Here is a 17384-nt window from a genome sequence, read left to right on the forward strand (position 1 = left end):
CTCTTCCTCTCTCTCTCTCTCCTCTCTCTCTCTCACTCTCTTCCTCTCTCTCTCTTCTTCTCTCTCTCTTCTCTCTCTCACTCTCTTCCTCTCTCTCTCTCTTCCTGTCTTTTCTCTCAGGAGTTTGTCTGCTCACCCCCCCTCTCTCTCTCGCTCTCTCTCCCCCTCTCTCTCTCTCTCTCTCTCTCTCTCGCTCTCTTCCTCTCTCTCTCTCTCTCTCTCTCTCTCTCTCTCTCTCTCTCTCTCTCTCTCTCTCCTCTCACTCTCTCCTCTCACTCTCTTCCTCTCTCTCTCTTATTCTCTCTCTCTTCTTCTCTCTCTCACTCTCTTCCTCCCTTCCTCTCTCTCTCTTATTCTCTCTCTCTCTCTCTCTCTCTCCTCTCACTCTCTTCCTCTCTCTCTCTTATTCTCTCTCTCTTATTCTCTCTCTCACTCTCTTCCTCTCTCTCTCTCGCTCCCTCTCTCTCTCTCTCACTCTCTTCCTCTCTTCCTCTCTCTCTCTCTCTCTCTCTCTCTCTCTCTCTCTCTCTCTCTCTCTCTCTCCTCTCACTCTCTTCCTCTCTCTCTCTTATTCTCTCTCTCTTCTTCTCTCTCTCACTCTCTTCCTCTCTCTCTCTCTTCCTGTCTTTTCTCTCTCAGGAGTTTGTCTCTGTCAGAGGCTTGTTGTTGGGGCTTTTGCTAGGACTCATCGAAGTGTGTGTGTGTGTGTGTGTTTATGTATCTGATTGTGTATCTGTATCTGTTTACAGGAGACTGAACACCCTCAACAAGTGTGCCCTGATGAGACTGGAGATCTCCCCACAGAGAAAGAGAGTAAGTTCATCCCTCCTCTTCCTCTTCCACTCTTTCACACCCAAAAATCCCCTAATTCTTCAGAACTTTTCCAACCCCAGTTGAGTTTTTCCTACCTGTCCTCCAACTCCGAGCTCCTTATAGCCTGGGGTGTGAAAGTCTCTCTCTTCTCTTCTAATGAAAAGGCACCTGTCTTTTTTATCAAGCCCTTTATGGAGAGCCCAAGGCAAGGAAAGATAGCTTTTATGTCCAAATGAAGGGCTTGCTGTTCACGTGGCTGGCCCTTCTTCCTCAGGACTGATCCTGAACACACGCACACACACGCACACACACACATACAGACATACACACAACATCACTTCCTCATATCATTGTCCATAAAAGGGAATAGTATGTCGCTGCTTTCTCATTTCTCTCCCCCTGGTTTCATTGGTTAAATTAAAAACAAGCCAGCTATTGGCCATGATCCCCATAACCTACCGCAAACTAATGCAAACTATCCCAAACTATCCCAAACTAAACCAAATTACCCCAAACTATCCCAAACTAAACCAAACGAACTAAACTAAACCAAACTAAATCAAACTAACCCAAATGAACCCAAACTACCCCAAACAAATCCAAACTAAACCAAACTATCCCAAACTACCCCAAACTAAACCAAACTACCCCAAACAAATCCAAACTAACCAAAACAACCCCAAACTAATCCAGCAGGACACTAAGAAGCTTTGTTGTTTGTCAAGATCATCCTCCCATTAACCTCCATTCTGTAATTACCTAAAATCTTAAACAAGCTAGTTCCTTGATCTCTGTGTGTGTGTGTGTGTGTGTGTGTGTGTGTGTGTGTGTGCGTGAGTTGGTATTCAATGGGATGACCCTCGCTGTGTCACCTTTCATCAAGGAGTCAACAGAGAAGGGCCACAGGAGGTACTGGCTCTCTGTTCAGACTGACAGTTGTTACCCTCCCTAGTCAGCATAGAAACGCATTGACTTCCAGCCCTACTCTGTCTATAGAGGGCGGCAGGTAGCCTAGTGGTTAAGCCTGAAAGGTTGCTGGGTCAAATCCCCGAGCGGACTAGGTGAAGAATCTGTCCATGTGCCCGTGAGCAAGGCCCATAACCCTAATTGCTCCTGTATGTCGCTCTGGATAAGACCGTCTGCTAAAATGTAAGTGTATACCTCTCCCTCTATTGAAATGTGTTTTCCTCACGTCTCTTCCCCGTAGTTGTTGAAATCAGAGACGCGGCGTCGTTTAGGACGTATTAAAACACCCACAGGACTGACTGAATGCAGGTGAAGATAAGACTGGTCATCTAGGTAGTTCTAGGTATTGACATGGTTGCTATTGAGCTCCAAAGTCAAACTCCCCCGCGATGGTCGTCACGACGCCAGTCAGTATATCAGACAGAAGGAGTATCAAAGCTGAAGTAAGAAAGGCCAGTGTGTGTCGTGGTGAGTGGAGAGTGGGGTCATAAAATGAGGACCCGGGGTTTTATTTGATGGACTTTTGTCCCCATCGCTCTCAGCCACCGTGAAGGAGGCGCCTGTGAAGTCTGGAGACTCCCGCGCCCCTCCTCTGCCCCCCGGTTCCCTGGTCCCCTCGGCAGGCAGTTTCACTTTCCTGAATTAGGGGGACAGACTGGCCCTGTGGGGACGATAGGGTAGTTACACCTCTGTGGGGTGAGGGTGGGGGGGTTGCCCTAGCCTGGTCGGCTGGCGTGTGAACTTCTCGGATCGGGGTGGAATTTCCTGGACTCCCCTCGGGATGTGTGTGTGTGTGTGTGTGTGCGTGCGTGTGTGCGCGTGCGCGTTTGTGTGTGTGTGTGTGTGTGTGTGTGTAAGAGAGAGAAAGATAGTGAGACTCTGTTGTCGTTTTCACGGTCAGGGATAAGTTCCAACACAATAACAACCATTAACCAGCTGTGTGTGAATCTTATCTCTGTGAAATGTTCCAGCGGTCGGGAGGGAGTTGAGGAATGTTCACAGATCTGCTGTCTGTGAATATCCCTGCTGCTCTCACACAAAGGCCGTGTCCCAAACGGCACCCTTTCCCATATATAGTGCACTACTTTTGACCAGAGTTCTATGGGCCCTGGTCTCAAGTAGTGCACTCTGAGGGAATGGAAGGTCATCTGGACAGAATACAGGGCGGCTCGTTTGACTTCATGGCCATTCACCTTTTAGAAACACATTTCATGTTACAACCTTGTTCATGAAACAGAGAAAGAAAGTCTTGAAAATATGACGTCTTTTTGATTAAACTGTCATTTCTTTGGGCATTTTTCTTCTCTTCTTATAGTGATAATGTGTCACCAGCGGGTTGACGTTTATTGTCAGGAATCTTAGAGGCAGAACTGAGAGATTTTCACTAGATGGGATCTGTGGCAAATATTCATGTTTTCTTTTTTTGCTTTTCGGCTTCATTTAAGATCAGGGTTAGGCATTAGGGTTATCAGTGTTAAGGTTAGGGTTAGGGTTAGGCATTAGGGTTATCAGTGTTAAGGTTAGGGTTAGGGTTGGGCATTAGGGTTATCAGTGTTAAGGTTAAGGTTAGGGTTAGGCATTAGGGTTATCAGTGTTAAGGTTAGGGTTAGGCATTAGGGTTATCAGTGTTAAGGTTAAGGTTAGGGTTAGGCATTAGGGTTATCAGTGTTAAGGTTAAGGTTAGGGTTAGGCATTAGGGTTATCAGTGTTAAGGTTAAGGTTAGGGTTAGGCATTAGGGTTATCAGTGTTAAGGTTAAGGTTAGGGTTAGGCATTAGGGTTATCAGTGTTAAGGTTAAGGTTAGGGTTAGGCATTAGGGTTATCAGTGTTAAGGTTAAGGTTAGGGTTAGGCATTAGGGTTATCAGTGTTAAGGTTAAGGTTAGGGTTAGGCATTAGGGTTATCGGTGTTAAGGTTAAGGTTAGGCATTAGGGTTATCAGTGTTAAGGTTAGGGTTAGGCATTAGGGTTATCAGTGTTAAGGTTAAGGTTAGGGTTAGGCATTAGGGTTATCAGTGTTAAGGTTAAGGTTAGGCATTAGGGTTATCAGTGTTAAGGTTAAGGTTAGGGTTAGGCATTAGGGTTACAGTGTGGTTAAGGTTAGGGTTAGGCATTAGGGTTATCAGTGTTAAGGTTAAGGTTAGGCATTAGGGTTATCAGTGTTAAGGTTAAGGTTAGGGTTAGGCATTAGGGTTACAGTGTGGTTAAGGTTAGGGTTAGGCATTAGGGTTATCAGTGTTAAGGTTAAGGTTAGGGTTAGGCATTAGGGTTATCAGTGTTAAGGTTAAGGTTAGGGTTAGGCATTAGGGTTATCAGTGTTAAGGTTAAGGTTAGGGTTAGGCATTAGGGTTATCAGTGTTAAGGTTAAGGTTAGGGTTAGGCATTAGGGTTACCAGTGTTAAGGTTAGGGTTAGGCATTAGGGTTATCAGTGTTAAGGTTAAGGTTAGGCATTAGGGTTATCAGTGTTAAGGTTAAGGTTAGGGTTAGGCATTAGGGTTATCAGTGTTAAGGTTAGGGTTAGGCATTAGGGTTATCAGTGTTAAGGTTAAGGTTAGGCATTAGGGTTATCAGTGTTAAGGTTAAGGTTAGGGTTAGGCATTAGGGTTATCAGTGTTAAGGTTAGGGTTAGGGTTAGGCATTAGGGTTATCAGTGTTAAGGTTAGGGTTAGGCATTAGGGTTATCAGTGTTAAGGTTAGGGTTAGGGTTAGGCATTAGGGTTATCAGTGTTAAGGTCAGGGTTAGGCATTAGGGTTATCAGGGTTAGGGTTAGGCATTAGGGTTATCAGTGTTAAGGTTAAGGTTAGGGTTAGGCATTAGGGTTATCAGTGTTAAGGTCAGGGTTAGGCATTAGGGTTATCAGTGTTAAGGTTAAGGTTAGGCATTAGGGTTATCAGTGTTAAGGTTAAGGTTAGGCATTAGGGTTATCAGTGTTAAGGTTAGGGTTAGGCATTAGGGTTATTAGTGTGGTTAAGGTTAGGGTTAGGCATTAGGGTTATCAGTGTTAAGGTCAGGGTTAGGCATTAGGGTTATCAGTGTTAAGGTTAAGGTTAGGCATTAGGGTTATCAGTGTTAAGGTTAAGGTTAGGGTTAGGCATTAGGGTTATCAGTGTTAAGGTTAGGGTTAGGGTTAGGCATTAGGGTTATCAGTGTTAAGGTTAGGGTTAGGCATTAGGGTTATCAGTGTTAAGGTTAGGGTTAGGGTTAGGCATTAGGGTTATCAGTGTTAAGGTCAGGGTTAGGCATTAGGGTTATCAGTGTTAAGGTCAGGGTTAGGCATTAGGGTTATCAGTGTTAAGGTCAGGGTTAGGCATTAGGGTTATCAGTGTTAAGGTTAGGGTTAGGGTTAGGCATTAGGGTTATCAGTGTTAAGGTTAAGGTTAGGGTTAGGCATTAGGGTTATCAGTGTTAAGGTCAGGGTTAGGCATTAGGGTTATCAGTGTTAAGGTTAAGGTTAGGCATTAGGGTTATCAGTGTTAAGGTTAAGGTTAGGCATTAGGGTTATCAGTGTTAAGGTTAGGGTTAGGCATTAGGGTTATTAGTGTGGTTAAGGTTAGGGTTAGGCATTAGGGTTATCAGTGTTAAGGTTAAGGTTAGGCATTAGGGTTATCAGTGTGGTTAAGGTTAGGGTTAGGCATTAGGGTTATCAGTGTTAAGGTTAGGGTTAGGCATTAGGGTTATCAGTGTTAAGGTTAGGGTTAGGCATTAGGGTTACAGTGTTAAGGTTAAGGTTAGGGTTAGGCATTAGGGTTATCAGTGTTAAGGTTAAGGTTAGGGTTAGGCATTAGGGTTATCAGTGTTAAGGTTAAGGTTAAGGTTAGGGTTAGGCATTAGGGTTATCAGTGTTAAGGTTAAGGTTAGGGTTAGGCATTAGGGTTATCAGTGTTAAGGTTAAGGTTAGGGTTAGGCATTAGGGTTATCAGTGTTAAGGTTAAGGTTAGGGTTAGGCATTAGGGTTATCAGTGTTAAGGTTAAGGTTAGGGTTAGGCATTAGGGTTATCAGTGTTAAGGTTAAGGTTAGGGTTAGGCATTAGGGTTATCAGTGTTAAGGTTAGGGTTAGGCATTAGGGTTATCAGTGTTAAGGTTAAGGTTAGGGTTAGGCATTAGGGTTATCAGTGTTAAGGTTAGGGTTAGGCATTAGGGTTATCAGTGTTAAGGTTAAGGTTAGGCATTAGGGTTATCAGTGTTAAGGTTAAGGTTAGGGTTAGGCATTAGGGTTATCAGTGTTAAGGTTAAGGTTAGGGTTAGGCATTAGGGTTATCAGTGTTAAGGTTAAGGTTAGGGTTAGGCATTAGGGTTATCAGTGTTAAGGTTAGCGTTAGGGTTAGGCATTAGGGTTATCAGTGTTAAGGTTAAGGTTAGGGTTAGGGTTAGGCATTAGGGTTATCAGTGTTAAGGTTAAGGTTAGGGGTTAGGCATTAGGGTTATCAGTGTTAAGGTTAAGGTTAGGGTTAGGCATTAGGGTTATCAGTGTTAAGGTTAAGGTTAGGGTTAGGCATTAGGGTTATCAGTGTTAAGGTTAAGGTTAGGGTTAGGCATTAGGGTTATCAGTGTTAAGGTTAAGGTTAGGGTTAGGCATTAGGGTTATCAGTGTTAAGGTTAAGGTTAGGGTTAGGCATTAGGGTTATCAGTGTTAAGGTTAAGGTTAGGGTTAGGCATTAGGGTTATCAGTGTTAAGGTTAAGGTAGGGTTAGGCATTAGGGTTATCAGTGTTAAGGTTAAGGTTAGGGTTAGGCATTAGGGTTAACAGTGTGGTTAGGGTTAGGCATTAGGGTTATCAGTGTTAAGGTTAGGGTTAGGCATTAGGGTTATTAGTGTGGTTAGGGTTAGGCATTAGTGTTAAGGTTAAGGTTAGGCATTAGGGTATTAGTGTTAAGGTTAAGGTTAGGGTTAGGCATTAGGGTTATCAGTGTGGTTAGGGTTAGGCATTAGGGTTATCAGTGTTAAGGTTAGGGTTAGGCATTAGGGTTATCAGTGTGGTTAAGGTTAGGGTTAGGCATTAGGGTTATCAGTGTTAAGGTTAAGGTTAGGCATTAGGGTTATCAGTGTTAAGGTTAAGGTTAGGCATTAGGGTTATCAGTGTGGTAAGGTTAGGGTTAGGCATTAGGGTTATCAGTGTTAAGGTTAAGGTTAGGCATTAGGGTTATCAGTGTTAAGGTTAAGGTTAGGCATTAGGGTTATCAGTGTGGTTAAGGTTAGGGTTAGGCATTAGGGTTATCAGTGTTAAGGTTAAGGTTAGGCATTAGGGTTATCAGTGTTAAGGTTAAGGTTAGGCATTAGGGTTATCAGTGTGGTTAAGGTTAGGTATTAGGGTTATCAGTGTGGTTAAGGTTAGGGTTAGGCATTAGGGTTACCAGTGTGGTTAAGGTTAGGGTTAGGCATTAGGGTTACCAGTGTGGTTAAGGTTAGGCATTAGGGTTATCAGTGTGGTTAAGGTTAGGGTTAGGCATTAGGGTTACCAGTGTGGTTAAGGTTAGGGTTAGGCATTAGGGTTACCAGTGTGGTTAAGGTTAAGGTTAGGGTTAGGCATTAGGGTTACCAGTGTTAATGTTAAGGTTAAGGTTAGGGTTAGGCATTAGGGTTACCAGTGTTAATGTTAAGGTTAGGCATTAGGGTTATCAGTGTGGTTAAGGTTAGGCATTAGGGTTATCAGTGTGGTTAAGGTTAGGGTTAGGCATTAGGGTTACCAGTGTGGTTAAGGTTAGGGTTAGGCATTAGGGTTACCAGTGTGGTTAAGGTTAAGGTTAGGGTTAGGCATTAGGGTTACCAGTGTTAATGTTAAGGTTAAGGTTAGGGTTAGGCATTAGGGTTACCAGTGTTAATGTTAAGGTTAAGGTTAGGGTTAGGGATTAGGGTTACCAGTGTTAATGTTAAGGTTAAGGTTAGGGTTAGGCATTAGGGTTACCAGTGTTAATGTTAAGGTTAAGGTTAGGGTTAGGCATTAGGGTTACCAGTGTTAATGTTAAGGTTAAGGTTAGGGTTAGGCATTAGGGTTACCAGTGTTAATGTTAAGGTTAAGGTTAGGGTTAGGCATTAGGGTTACCAGTGTTAAGGTTAAGGTTAGGGTTAGGCATTAGGGTTATCAGTGTTAAGGTTAGGGTTAGGCATTAGGGTTATCAGTGTTAAGGTTAAGGTTAGGGTTAGGCATTAGGGTTACCAGTGTTAAGGTTAAGGTTAGGGTTGGGCATTAGGGTTATCAGTGTTAAGGTTAAGGTTAGGGTTAGGCATTAGGGTTATCAGTGTGGTTAAGGTCAGGGTTAGGCATTAGGGTTACCAGTGTGGTTAATGTTAAGGTTAGGGTTAGGCATTAGGGTTATCAGTGTGGTTAAGGTTAGGGTTAGGCATTAGGGTTATCAGTGTTAAGGTTAAGGTTAGGGTTAGGCATTAGGGTTATCAGTGTTAAGGTTAAGGTTAGGGTTAGGCATTAGGGTTATCAGTGTAGTTAAGGTTAAGGTTAGGGTTAGGCATTAGGGTTATCAGTGTGGTTAAGGTTAGGGTTAGGCATTAGGGTTACCAGTGTTAAGGTTAAGGTTAGGGTTAAGTTTAGGTTTGAGATGTTATTACTTTGTGGCTGTGCCAGCTATTGACCACTCTGCAGAGCTGCCTCCAGAACAAGATTCATGACGAAAAATGCTAACCTGCCCTCACCCCCTCTGTCTTCTCTCTCTCTAATCCAGAGTGAGGATTCAGACGAGGAAGAGCCATGCGCCATCAGTGGCCTTTGGACCTTCCAGCGGGACAGCAAGCGCTGGTCTCGCCTGGAGGAGCTGGATGTCTTCTTCCTCCCGGGTGGAAACCAGCCGCCCTTCCCCCAGGTCCAGAGACCCTCGGCCGGTCAGGGGCAGCTCCGCGAGGGCCTGAGCTCGGAGAGTGTGCTGACGGATCTCAGCGAGCAGCCTGAGGTGGCCTCGCTTCACAGCTGCGGGAGTGTGGGAGAGGGAGGGATAGTCGATGGTGCCACATCTAGCGATGCCACGCCAGCGGCGGGCGCCACCCGCGCCAACTCGATGGCCAGCATGTGCTCCTCCTCGGGCACGGGCGGGTCATGCGGCGCCACCGAGGACTCGCTGTCTGACGGGCATCCGCACTCACCACTGGAGACGACCCAAGGTCACTTCTCCTTCGACGGCAAGCCCAGTGGAATTGTGGGAACAGGAGGGATAGAAGGAGGAGGGAGCGAGACTAGAGGAGGGAAGAGCACGCGCTCACGGGCCAAGAGTTTCCTCAAGCGCATGGAGAGCATCAGACTGAGGAGCGCCACTTCCAATAGCAAGAAGAAGAACGGAGGCGGGGGAAGACCTTCCAAACTGGAGATCAGCGGGCCGGTCATCAAAGAAGGACTAGACGACGACAAGCTACGGCGCCTCAATTGCGTTGACATCTCCACCCTCAACCCGACCCAAACCATGACCCTGAACTGTAACAGGAGCGTATCCTACTCCACGCAGACCAGCAGTGGCAGCATGGGGAGCTCCGGAAGCACGGGCAGTAGCCAATCAGAAGCAAGCAGCGGAAGCACCGTTAGCACCCCGAGCCCGGTGACACGAACCCGAAGCCACAGCACCGCGGTGGGAGCCAGTAAGAGAGGTGGGATGTACCTGGAAGGTTTTGACCCGTTAAGCGTGTTCCTACAGCCGCCTGGAGAACAACAACCCCCAGGTTCAACCCAACCCAAAACCAGACAGAAACCACCTCAGCAACAGCCTAGTAACTGGATAGTGGCTGAGCAAAACCAAAGCAAGCGTGGTCGCCTCAACGGAGAGAGGGAGGAGGAAGAGGAGGAAGAAGGCGTGATTTTCTTCTACCTTCCCGAAGGCCACAAACCGGGCACATTCCCCAAAGCGCTCAGCGACGGCAAACAACCACCGCAAAGTGGAAATGCCGATCCGCGCTATCTCGGTAGTCGATGCCAAACGCGTTGCGGCTCCACCGGCTCAGCGGACAGCCGCCTGAGTTTCTACGACAACGTGCCCAACGTGGCCTATCAAGGTGAGGAAGACGATGAAGTCAATGAAGAAGGGGAGGGGCCAAAGTTGGAGGATGTGCTGGAATGTGTCAACGGCCTGCAGCGATTCGTCAACGCCTGGACGGACAGGGTGGCAGCCGGAGAAGAGGATGACGAAGAGGAAGAAGATGAGGGGGATTCGGATTCGGCATTGGATTCAGCGTCTCCTTGTCCGTCCTCACCTTTGCAGAACCGGCTGGAGGAGACGGACAACGGGAGCGACCAGGACAGCACGGGTAACCCTCTGGGAGAAGGAGAGAGGGAAGAAGGAGAGGGGGAAGAAGGAGAGGGGGAAGAAGCCATGAGGGAGAGGAGGGACTCCGGAGTGGGAGCCTCTCTCACCAGATCTAACAGGTCAGTAATTCATTAATTAATCACCTCTCTGTTAATCAATCTATAGATATCACCAATATTGTTATTGTCCCCATTTGAGAAAATGTCCTGTGTGTTAAGATGAAGGACTTGCGAGCTCAATTCAGTGTTTTGGATGAAGGGTTGAGAGAGAGAAAGGGTGAGAGAGAGGGTGAGAGAGAGGATGAGAAGGAGGGTGAGAGAGAGGGTGGTGGAATGGAGGTGCACAAACAGACAGAAAGAGGGAGAAAGAAGGAGGTACAGAAAGAGAAAGAGAGAGAGATGGGTAGAGGTACATAAAGAGAAAGAGAGAGATGGGTAGAGGCACAGAAAGAGAAAGAGAGAGATGGGTGGAGGTACAGAAAGAGAAAGAGAGAGATGGGTAGTGGTACAGAAAGAGAGAGATATGGGTAGAGGTACAGAAAGAGAAAGAGAGAGATGGGTGGAGGTACAGAAAGAGAAAGAGAGAGATATGGGTAGTGGTACAGAAAGAGAAAGAGAGAGATGGGTAGAGGCACAGAAAGAGAAAGAGAGAGATGGGTGGAGGTACAGAAAGAGAAAGAGAGAGATGGGTAGTGGTACAGAAAGAGAAAGAGAGAGATGGGTAGTGGTACAGAAAGAGAAAGAGAGATATTGGTAGTGGTACAGAAAGAGAAAGAGAGAGATGGGTAGTGGTACTGAAAGAGAGAGATGGGGAGAGGCACAGAAAGAGAAAGAGAGAGATGGGTAGTGGTACAGAAAAAGATATGGGTAGTGGTACAGAAAGAGAAAGAGACATGGGTAGAGGTACAGAAAGAGACAGAGATAAAGTCAGATGGAGGGAGGAACACACAGACAGGGTGGACAAGTTGAGACGACTCTCCCAGCCCTGACCCTTACGTAACCGGCTGTCACGGTGATGAGGTGCAGTGAATACCTCGGATCTCGGGAATGCCGATTCGTCTCCGCGACGATGCAGCCATTCCCTCAGGAATCCACAGGCAGAATTCCAGAAGGTTTCCGGCGCTCCCATAGCCGCTGACAGCCAGGCGAGACCAGTGCTTCCCAACTCCAGTCCCTGAGTTCCCCCATAAGCACCTGGTTTTGTTGTAGCATCGGACAAACCTCATCGAGGGCCTGTTGATTAGTTGACGAGTTGAATCAGGTGTGTTTGTCCAGGGCCACAATAAAAATGTGTGCTTCTACTGGAGGAACGGAGTTGGGATCCTCTGGGCTCGATCAATCCCTGTTATCCCAGTGAGCATCTCTTAACACAGGGGTCATAGGACTCGTCTGGATGGATGTTCTGCTAGTTACCTGGTCAGAGGAGAGGGCTTTATGACCTCTGGTCAAGTTCTGAAAATGATGAAGACGTATCTTCTCCTATATGTCTCTGTGTGTGAACACTTGTGTGTTTTGTTTATTTCTCCCTAATATACGTTAACCTATATATTTTGACTTGTATATTTTACACACATATTTGATATATATTTATATGAAATTCTTTGCAAATATTTGTGCTTTTGTATTTTGAAGTTTGCTTGTGCTTCTGATATCCCTCCGTATGTTTCTGTTTGCTGTGCAATATATTAGGTTAACACATATATTTGTCTCAACCCAAGGCCTCAGAAACTGCGCTGGCCCAGTTTCCAGGCCTCCCACCGGCCCAGTCACTCCTGGGCCCAGCGGCAGATGGGCTGCCAGTCAGTACTGCAGATGAACCTGCTCCAGAAGCTCTGCCTGCTCCAGCTAACAGCCCTCCTGGAGAAACACACCCCCACCAACAAACACGGCTTCAGCTGGTGAGTCGGCGGCGGCGGCCATTTTGATTAGTTACGGTTCATAAAACTTGGAGTTTGTGGCAAAACACATTGGAATTTTTTCTCACACGAGGTCTCACACGAAAACAGCTGAAAATCCAGGCCCCCAAAAATGATATCGAGTGTATGTATAAAAACCCTTGTTAGCCTATAACCTATAGCCTAGCATGCTGCTCCGATAGCGCTAGTTGAAGCCTAGGCCTACAAACAAATAGACCACAACAATCATAGGCTCTATTTCTCCTCTAGTTGGAATTCCTCCCACTCTTCTCCCACAGATAGCAGGCTGTTGGGTCTGAACGTAAGGGGGGTCTCAACATTCTTTTCCAGGCTAGCTAATTGCTGGTGCACTGGTATACGTTGTCATCTTTTGACGGGGGCAATCACAGAGTTCACACGCACAGGCTGTTAAAATGTAGACCTGGAGGCCGAGTCTGTAGGCCCAGTCCTCGACAATTACCGAAATGACCGAACCCCCCCCCCCCCCCCCCCTCTCCATCATGCAATTATAGATTATGGTCACTGGTTCGAGATTGTGTCACTCAATGTCACTCAGTATCCCCTTTGGTGTCTGGTCCTTCTGGGGATGTCTGTGAGGACTGTTGAGACTGCAGACCAGGGGATGTATTCCTCTATCATTCTCTTACATGGAATTCTATCTCTTTCTCTCTGTCAATCTCCCTTTTCTATTTCTCTTTCCCTCCCTTCCTTCCCTCACCGCAACTCTCTCTTTGTCTGTCTGTCTGTCTGTCTGTCTGTCTGTCTGTCTGTCTGTCTGTCTGTCTGTCTGTCTGTCTGTCTGTCTGTCTGTCTGTCTGTCTGTCTGTCTGTCTGTCTGTCTGTCTGTCTGTCTGTCTGTCTGTCTCTCTCTCTCTCTCTCTCTCTCTCTCTCTCTCTCTCTCTCTCTCTCTCTCTCTCTCTAATTTACTCTCTCTCTCTAATTTACTCTCTCTCTCTCTCCACCTCTCCCTCCCTCCATCCTCTTATCTAACCCAGCTTCATGATCTGGACAAAGCAAATAGCTCGAGCCTCACCTCAAATCTCTGTATAGTGCTGTGCTTGTCTTCACCCCACCCAGCTTCAATGAGTCAGAGAAGCTCCACACCTTCTCCAGGGTGGCAGGGGCAGAGAAAGGGTTATGACAGGCTTACGACAGGGTTATGGCAGGCTTACGACAGGTTTATGACAGGCTTACGACAGGGTTATGACAGGCTTACGACAGGGTTATGACAGGCTTACGACAGGGTTATGACAGGCTTATGTCAGATCTTTTAATTGATTTTTGAGCTGGAGGCTTGGCTGCACATACCCAGAATTCCCTTCTGGGATCGTAGCATGTTCCCTTCTCATTTACCAAGCTGTGGTCATTCTTCTGAGAAGCGAGTAGCACACACACACTTAAAAGCACACGATACATACACACCCATAAACATGTGTGCTCTTGTAAAAACCATTATGCCATCCCGGAGAGCGGTAGAACACCTGACATTCAGACACACACACACACACACACGCACGCACGCACACAGTGACATGGTCAGTGACATGGTGAGTGTTAGGGGCTTGAGGCACACACACACACACACACACACACACACACACACACACACACAGTGACATGGTCAGTGTTAGGGGCCTGAGGCACAAACACAAAGTGCGGATGCGGATGTTTACACCATTACGAACCCACCCCCCTTACCCTCTCCTCCCTTCTCCTCCCCCCTTACCCTCTCCTCCCTTCTCCTCCTCCCTCCCGGTTTCTATTGTCTTTGTGTTTATCCTCCCTCTCATAAACTGGGAGAAAGCTCGGCTTCTGCAAAACCCACACAACAACCCCACCTTAGCTAGGTGGTAGCGTGACATGTGCTAATGCTAATGTTAGCGTTGGTGATTCAGCGTAGCAGTAAACTACTGCTCTTTCCATTTGTTTAGTGTTCAACCTTTATTTATTAGGTTTGTCAGTTGGGAACCAATTCTCATTAACAATATCCTGTGGCCTTGTAGGTGCAGGTCTGAACGACCTTATACTGTCAAATCCTGTTTGATTAAACAGTACAGGCTTCTCTAGCTCCAGTCCTGGAGAGCTGTTGTTCCTGCCTCCACAACGCTGCAGGTGTCTTACTGTTGGGTTGGAATGAAACCCTGCACACACGGCAGGTGTATTACTGTTGGGTTGGAATGAAACCCTGCACACACACACACATACACCGAGTAGCCGTCCGTCCAGGACCAGAATAGCAGAAGCGGTTGGATTGAGTGTTGTAGTTTGCTGTGTGTGGTAGTCATCATGTGGGCTGCTTTCTGTAGTGGACATTTACAATGTTAGCACTGCTTTGTTAGTACAGGGACAGAGGACAGGGACAGAGGACAGGGACAGAGGACAGGGACAGAGGACAGAGGACAGGGACAGAGGACAGGGACAGAGGACAGAGGACAGAGGACAGGGACAGAGGGACAGAGGACAGGGACAGAGGACAGGGACAGAGGACAGGGACAGAGGACAGGGACAGAGGACAGAGGACAGAGGATGAGGACAGGGACAGAGGACAGGGACAGAGGACAGGGACAGAGGACAGGGGACAGAGGACAGAGGACAGGGACAGAGGACAGAGGACAGGGACAGAGGATGAGGACAGGGACAGAGGACAGGGACAGAGGACAGGGACAGAGGACAGGGACAGAGGACAGGGACAGAGGACAGGGACAGAGGTCAAAGTCCAACACCTACTTTACTCCTGTTGCAAAACCATGTGTGTGTGTGTGAGTACACTCGTTTGTGTGAGCGTGCGTACGTGTGTCTGTTCTGTGTTCGTGTGTGTGTGTGTATATGTTCTGTGTGTGTGTGTGTGTTGTTATTGGCTATTTTAACCTGTCCCTCTATGTGTGTGTGTTGTGTGTGGGTTGCAGGGCTGTGCCGAAGTTTATGAAGCGGATCAAGGTGCGGGACTACAAAGACCGAAATGTGTTTGGAGTGCCTCTGCTGCTGAACGTCCAGCGTACGGGTCAGCCCCTGCCTCAGAGCATTCAACAGGCCATGCGCTATCTACGCAGCCAATGTCTGGACCAGGTACGGTCTGTCTACCTGTCTGTCTGTCTAACCTGTCTGTCTGTCTGTCTAACTTGTCTGTCTGCCTGTCTGTCTGTCTGTCTGTCTGTCTGTCTGTCTGTCTGTCTGTCTGTCTAACCTGTCTGTCTGTCTGTCTGTCTGTCTGTCTGTCTGTCTGTCTGTCTGTCTGTCTGTCTGTCTGTCTGTCTGTCTGTCTGTCTGTCTGTCTGTCTGTCTGTCTGTCTGTCTGTCTGTCTGTCTGTCTGTCTGTCTGTCTGTCTGTCTGTCTGTCTGTCTGTCTGTCTGTCTGTCTGTCTGTCTGTCTGTCTGTCTGTCTGTCTGTCTGTCTGTCTCCCCAAGCCCCATTACACAACAAACACACAGACACCACCCCATCTCTTAATTTAGTCTCCTGGTTGCATAGTTGTATATTTCCCTGGAAGAATCAGTCTTTTGTCAGAGTTGGAATTTGGGGAAAATGGCCAGTTAAATATTCACAGTGTGTTACACACACACACTCTTTCTGTGTCAGTTTTGAGGCCTCACATACTGTGTTTGGGAGACAAGAAGGTCCTGAAACACACGCACACACACAGGGAGGCCTGGGGAGAGTCAAACGTTTCCAGCTGTTTAGTCACCTTTGTCAGTCTGTTTAAGAGAGAGAGAGACAGAGCCAAGGGATTGCTATGGCGACAGAGAGCGCGAGAGAGAGAGGGAGGGATGGAGGAATGGAAGAGAGAATGAGGGATGGCATGCTCTCCTAAACTGGACAACGGGCCTCTGTTTGAAATGGTGAAAGCTCACGGAAAGTATTTCTTCTCCTCAAGCCAGAGCTCTTTTTCCTCCCAGATGGCAGCCATTTTGTAAAACCATTAACTTAAAAAGCCCATTGATTAAGTCCAACAGAAAGAACACTCTCCTCAAGAATTCTAATGGATTTCATGGGTTGTGTCCCAAACCAAATGGCACCCTATTCCCTTTCTAGTCCACTACTTCTGACCAGGGCCTATAGGGAATCAGGTGCCATTTGGGACGTGCATCGTCTTAAAAATACACTGAATACCGTTGTGATGTAACCACCGAGCTACACACTAACAATGGCCCCTTATTCAATCAAAATTGCAAACGATGAGAATGTGGGCTTGAATTGATAACTCATTAGATCTTGTTCCAGGTAATAAAAAAATGACATCAACAATCTCTCTTTCCTGCTTTTCTCTCTCCTCCCCCCCTCCCCCCTTTGTCTCTCCCCTCCCCCCACTCTCTGTCTCTCTCTCTCTCTCTCTCTCTCTCTCTCTCTCTCTCCCTCTCCCTTCCCACTCTCTCTCTCTCTCTCTCTCTGTCTCTCTCTCTCTCTCTCCCTCCCCCTCTCTGTCTCTCTCTGTCTCTATCTCTCTCTCTATCTCTCTCTATCTCTCTCTCTCTGTCTGTCTCTCTGTCTCTCTCTCTCCCCTCCCCCTCTCTGTCTCTCTCTCTCCCCTCCCCCTCTCTGTCTCTCTCTCCCTCCCCCCTCCCCCTCTCTGTCTCTATCTCTCTCTCTCTCTCTCTCTCTCTCTCTTTACCCTTCCAGGTGGGTCTCTTCAGGAAGTCGGGGGTTAAATCACGTATTCAGGCGCTCCGTCAGATGAACGAAACATGCGGTGCCGACGGAGGTGGAGTCAGTTACGAGGGCCAATCAGCTTACGACGTGGCCGACATGCTGAAGCAGTATTTCCGGGACCTTCCAGAGCCGCTACTCACCAGCAAACTGTCTGAGACCTTCCTGCAGATCTATCAATGTAAGAACAGAGAGAGGGACACACACACACATACACAGAAACACAAACTTAACATTGACAGGTATTAACACCCATAATATTCACATTCATCTAAAATAATGTGGAGATTGAAGGGGAACACACACATAGCCTCACAAAAAGCTGTAGGTGCATGTCTGTCAGCCCGGAAGGGAGGGAGGGAGGGAGGGAGGGAGGGAGGGAGGGAGGGAGGGGAGGAGGGAGGGAGGGAGGGAGGGAGGGAGAGAGATTGTGGACGGAAAACAAACAGGCAATAACAGATGATGTGGTGGTACACACTCCATCTCTCCTCTGCCACAGCGCTCCATGACTCACTAGAACATTTGTGTTTGAAATACAAACAGCTAGTTAAAGTTAATTACTGAATATAAATCAATATCATTGACAGTCTGCTGGCATGAAAACTGTACAATGTAATTACAGCAAAACAATGTCAAATGCCCTCTTGGAATCCATCAATCAAGTTTATTAATTCATTAAGACAAAATAGCATTTGCTGGTACAATATTGTCATCATACAGCACTGCAATAAGAAATGCAGAAATACAGTAAGTAGCTGGCAACCAGCTGTCTGGAATTCATGATAAACCTTGTATGTGAGACCATTTTC

General features: G+C 47.0%; 1 protein-coding gene across 1 annotated transcript in view; it reads left to right on the plus strand.

The window, feature by feature from the left end:
- The first annotated feature begins 638 nt into the window (after positions 1-638).
- Positions 639-17384, plus strand: part of LOC109878218 (rho GTPase-activating protein 7) — a 25048-nt gene continuing 8302 nt past the window's right edge. The window contains exons 1-5 of the mRNA XM_031814896.1: positions 639-813; positions 8455-10136; positions 11735-11914; positions 14840-14999; positions 16549-16756. Coding sequence (XP_031670756.1) covers positions 781-813; positions 8455-10136; positions 11735-11914; positions 14840-14999; positions 16549-16756 — 2263 coding nt within the window. The 5' untranslated portion in view covers positions 639-780. The remainder of the gene's footprint in view (positions 814-8454; positions 10137-11734; positions 11915-14839; positions 15000-16548; positions 16757-17384) is intronic.

This window comes from Oncorhynchus kisutch, unplaced genomic scaffold (genome assembly GCF_002021735.2).
Source record: "Oncorhynchus kisutch isolate 150728-3 unplaced genomic scaffold, Okis_V2 Okis07a-Okis12b_hom, whole genome shotgun sequence".
Lineage (NCBI taxonomy): Eukaryota > Metazoa > Chordata > Actinopteri > Salmoniformes > Salmonidae > Oncorhynchus > Oncorhynchus kisutch.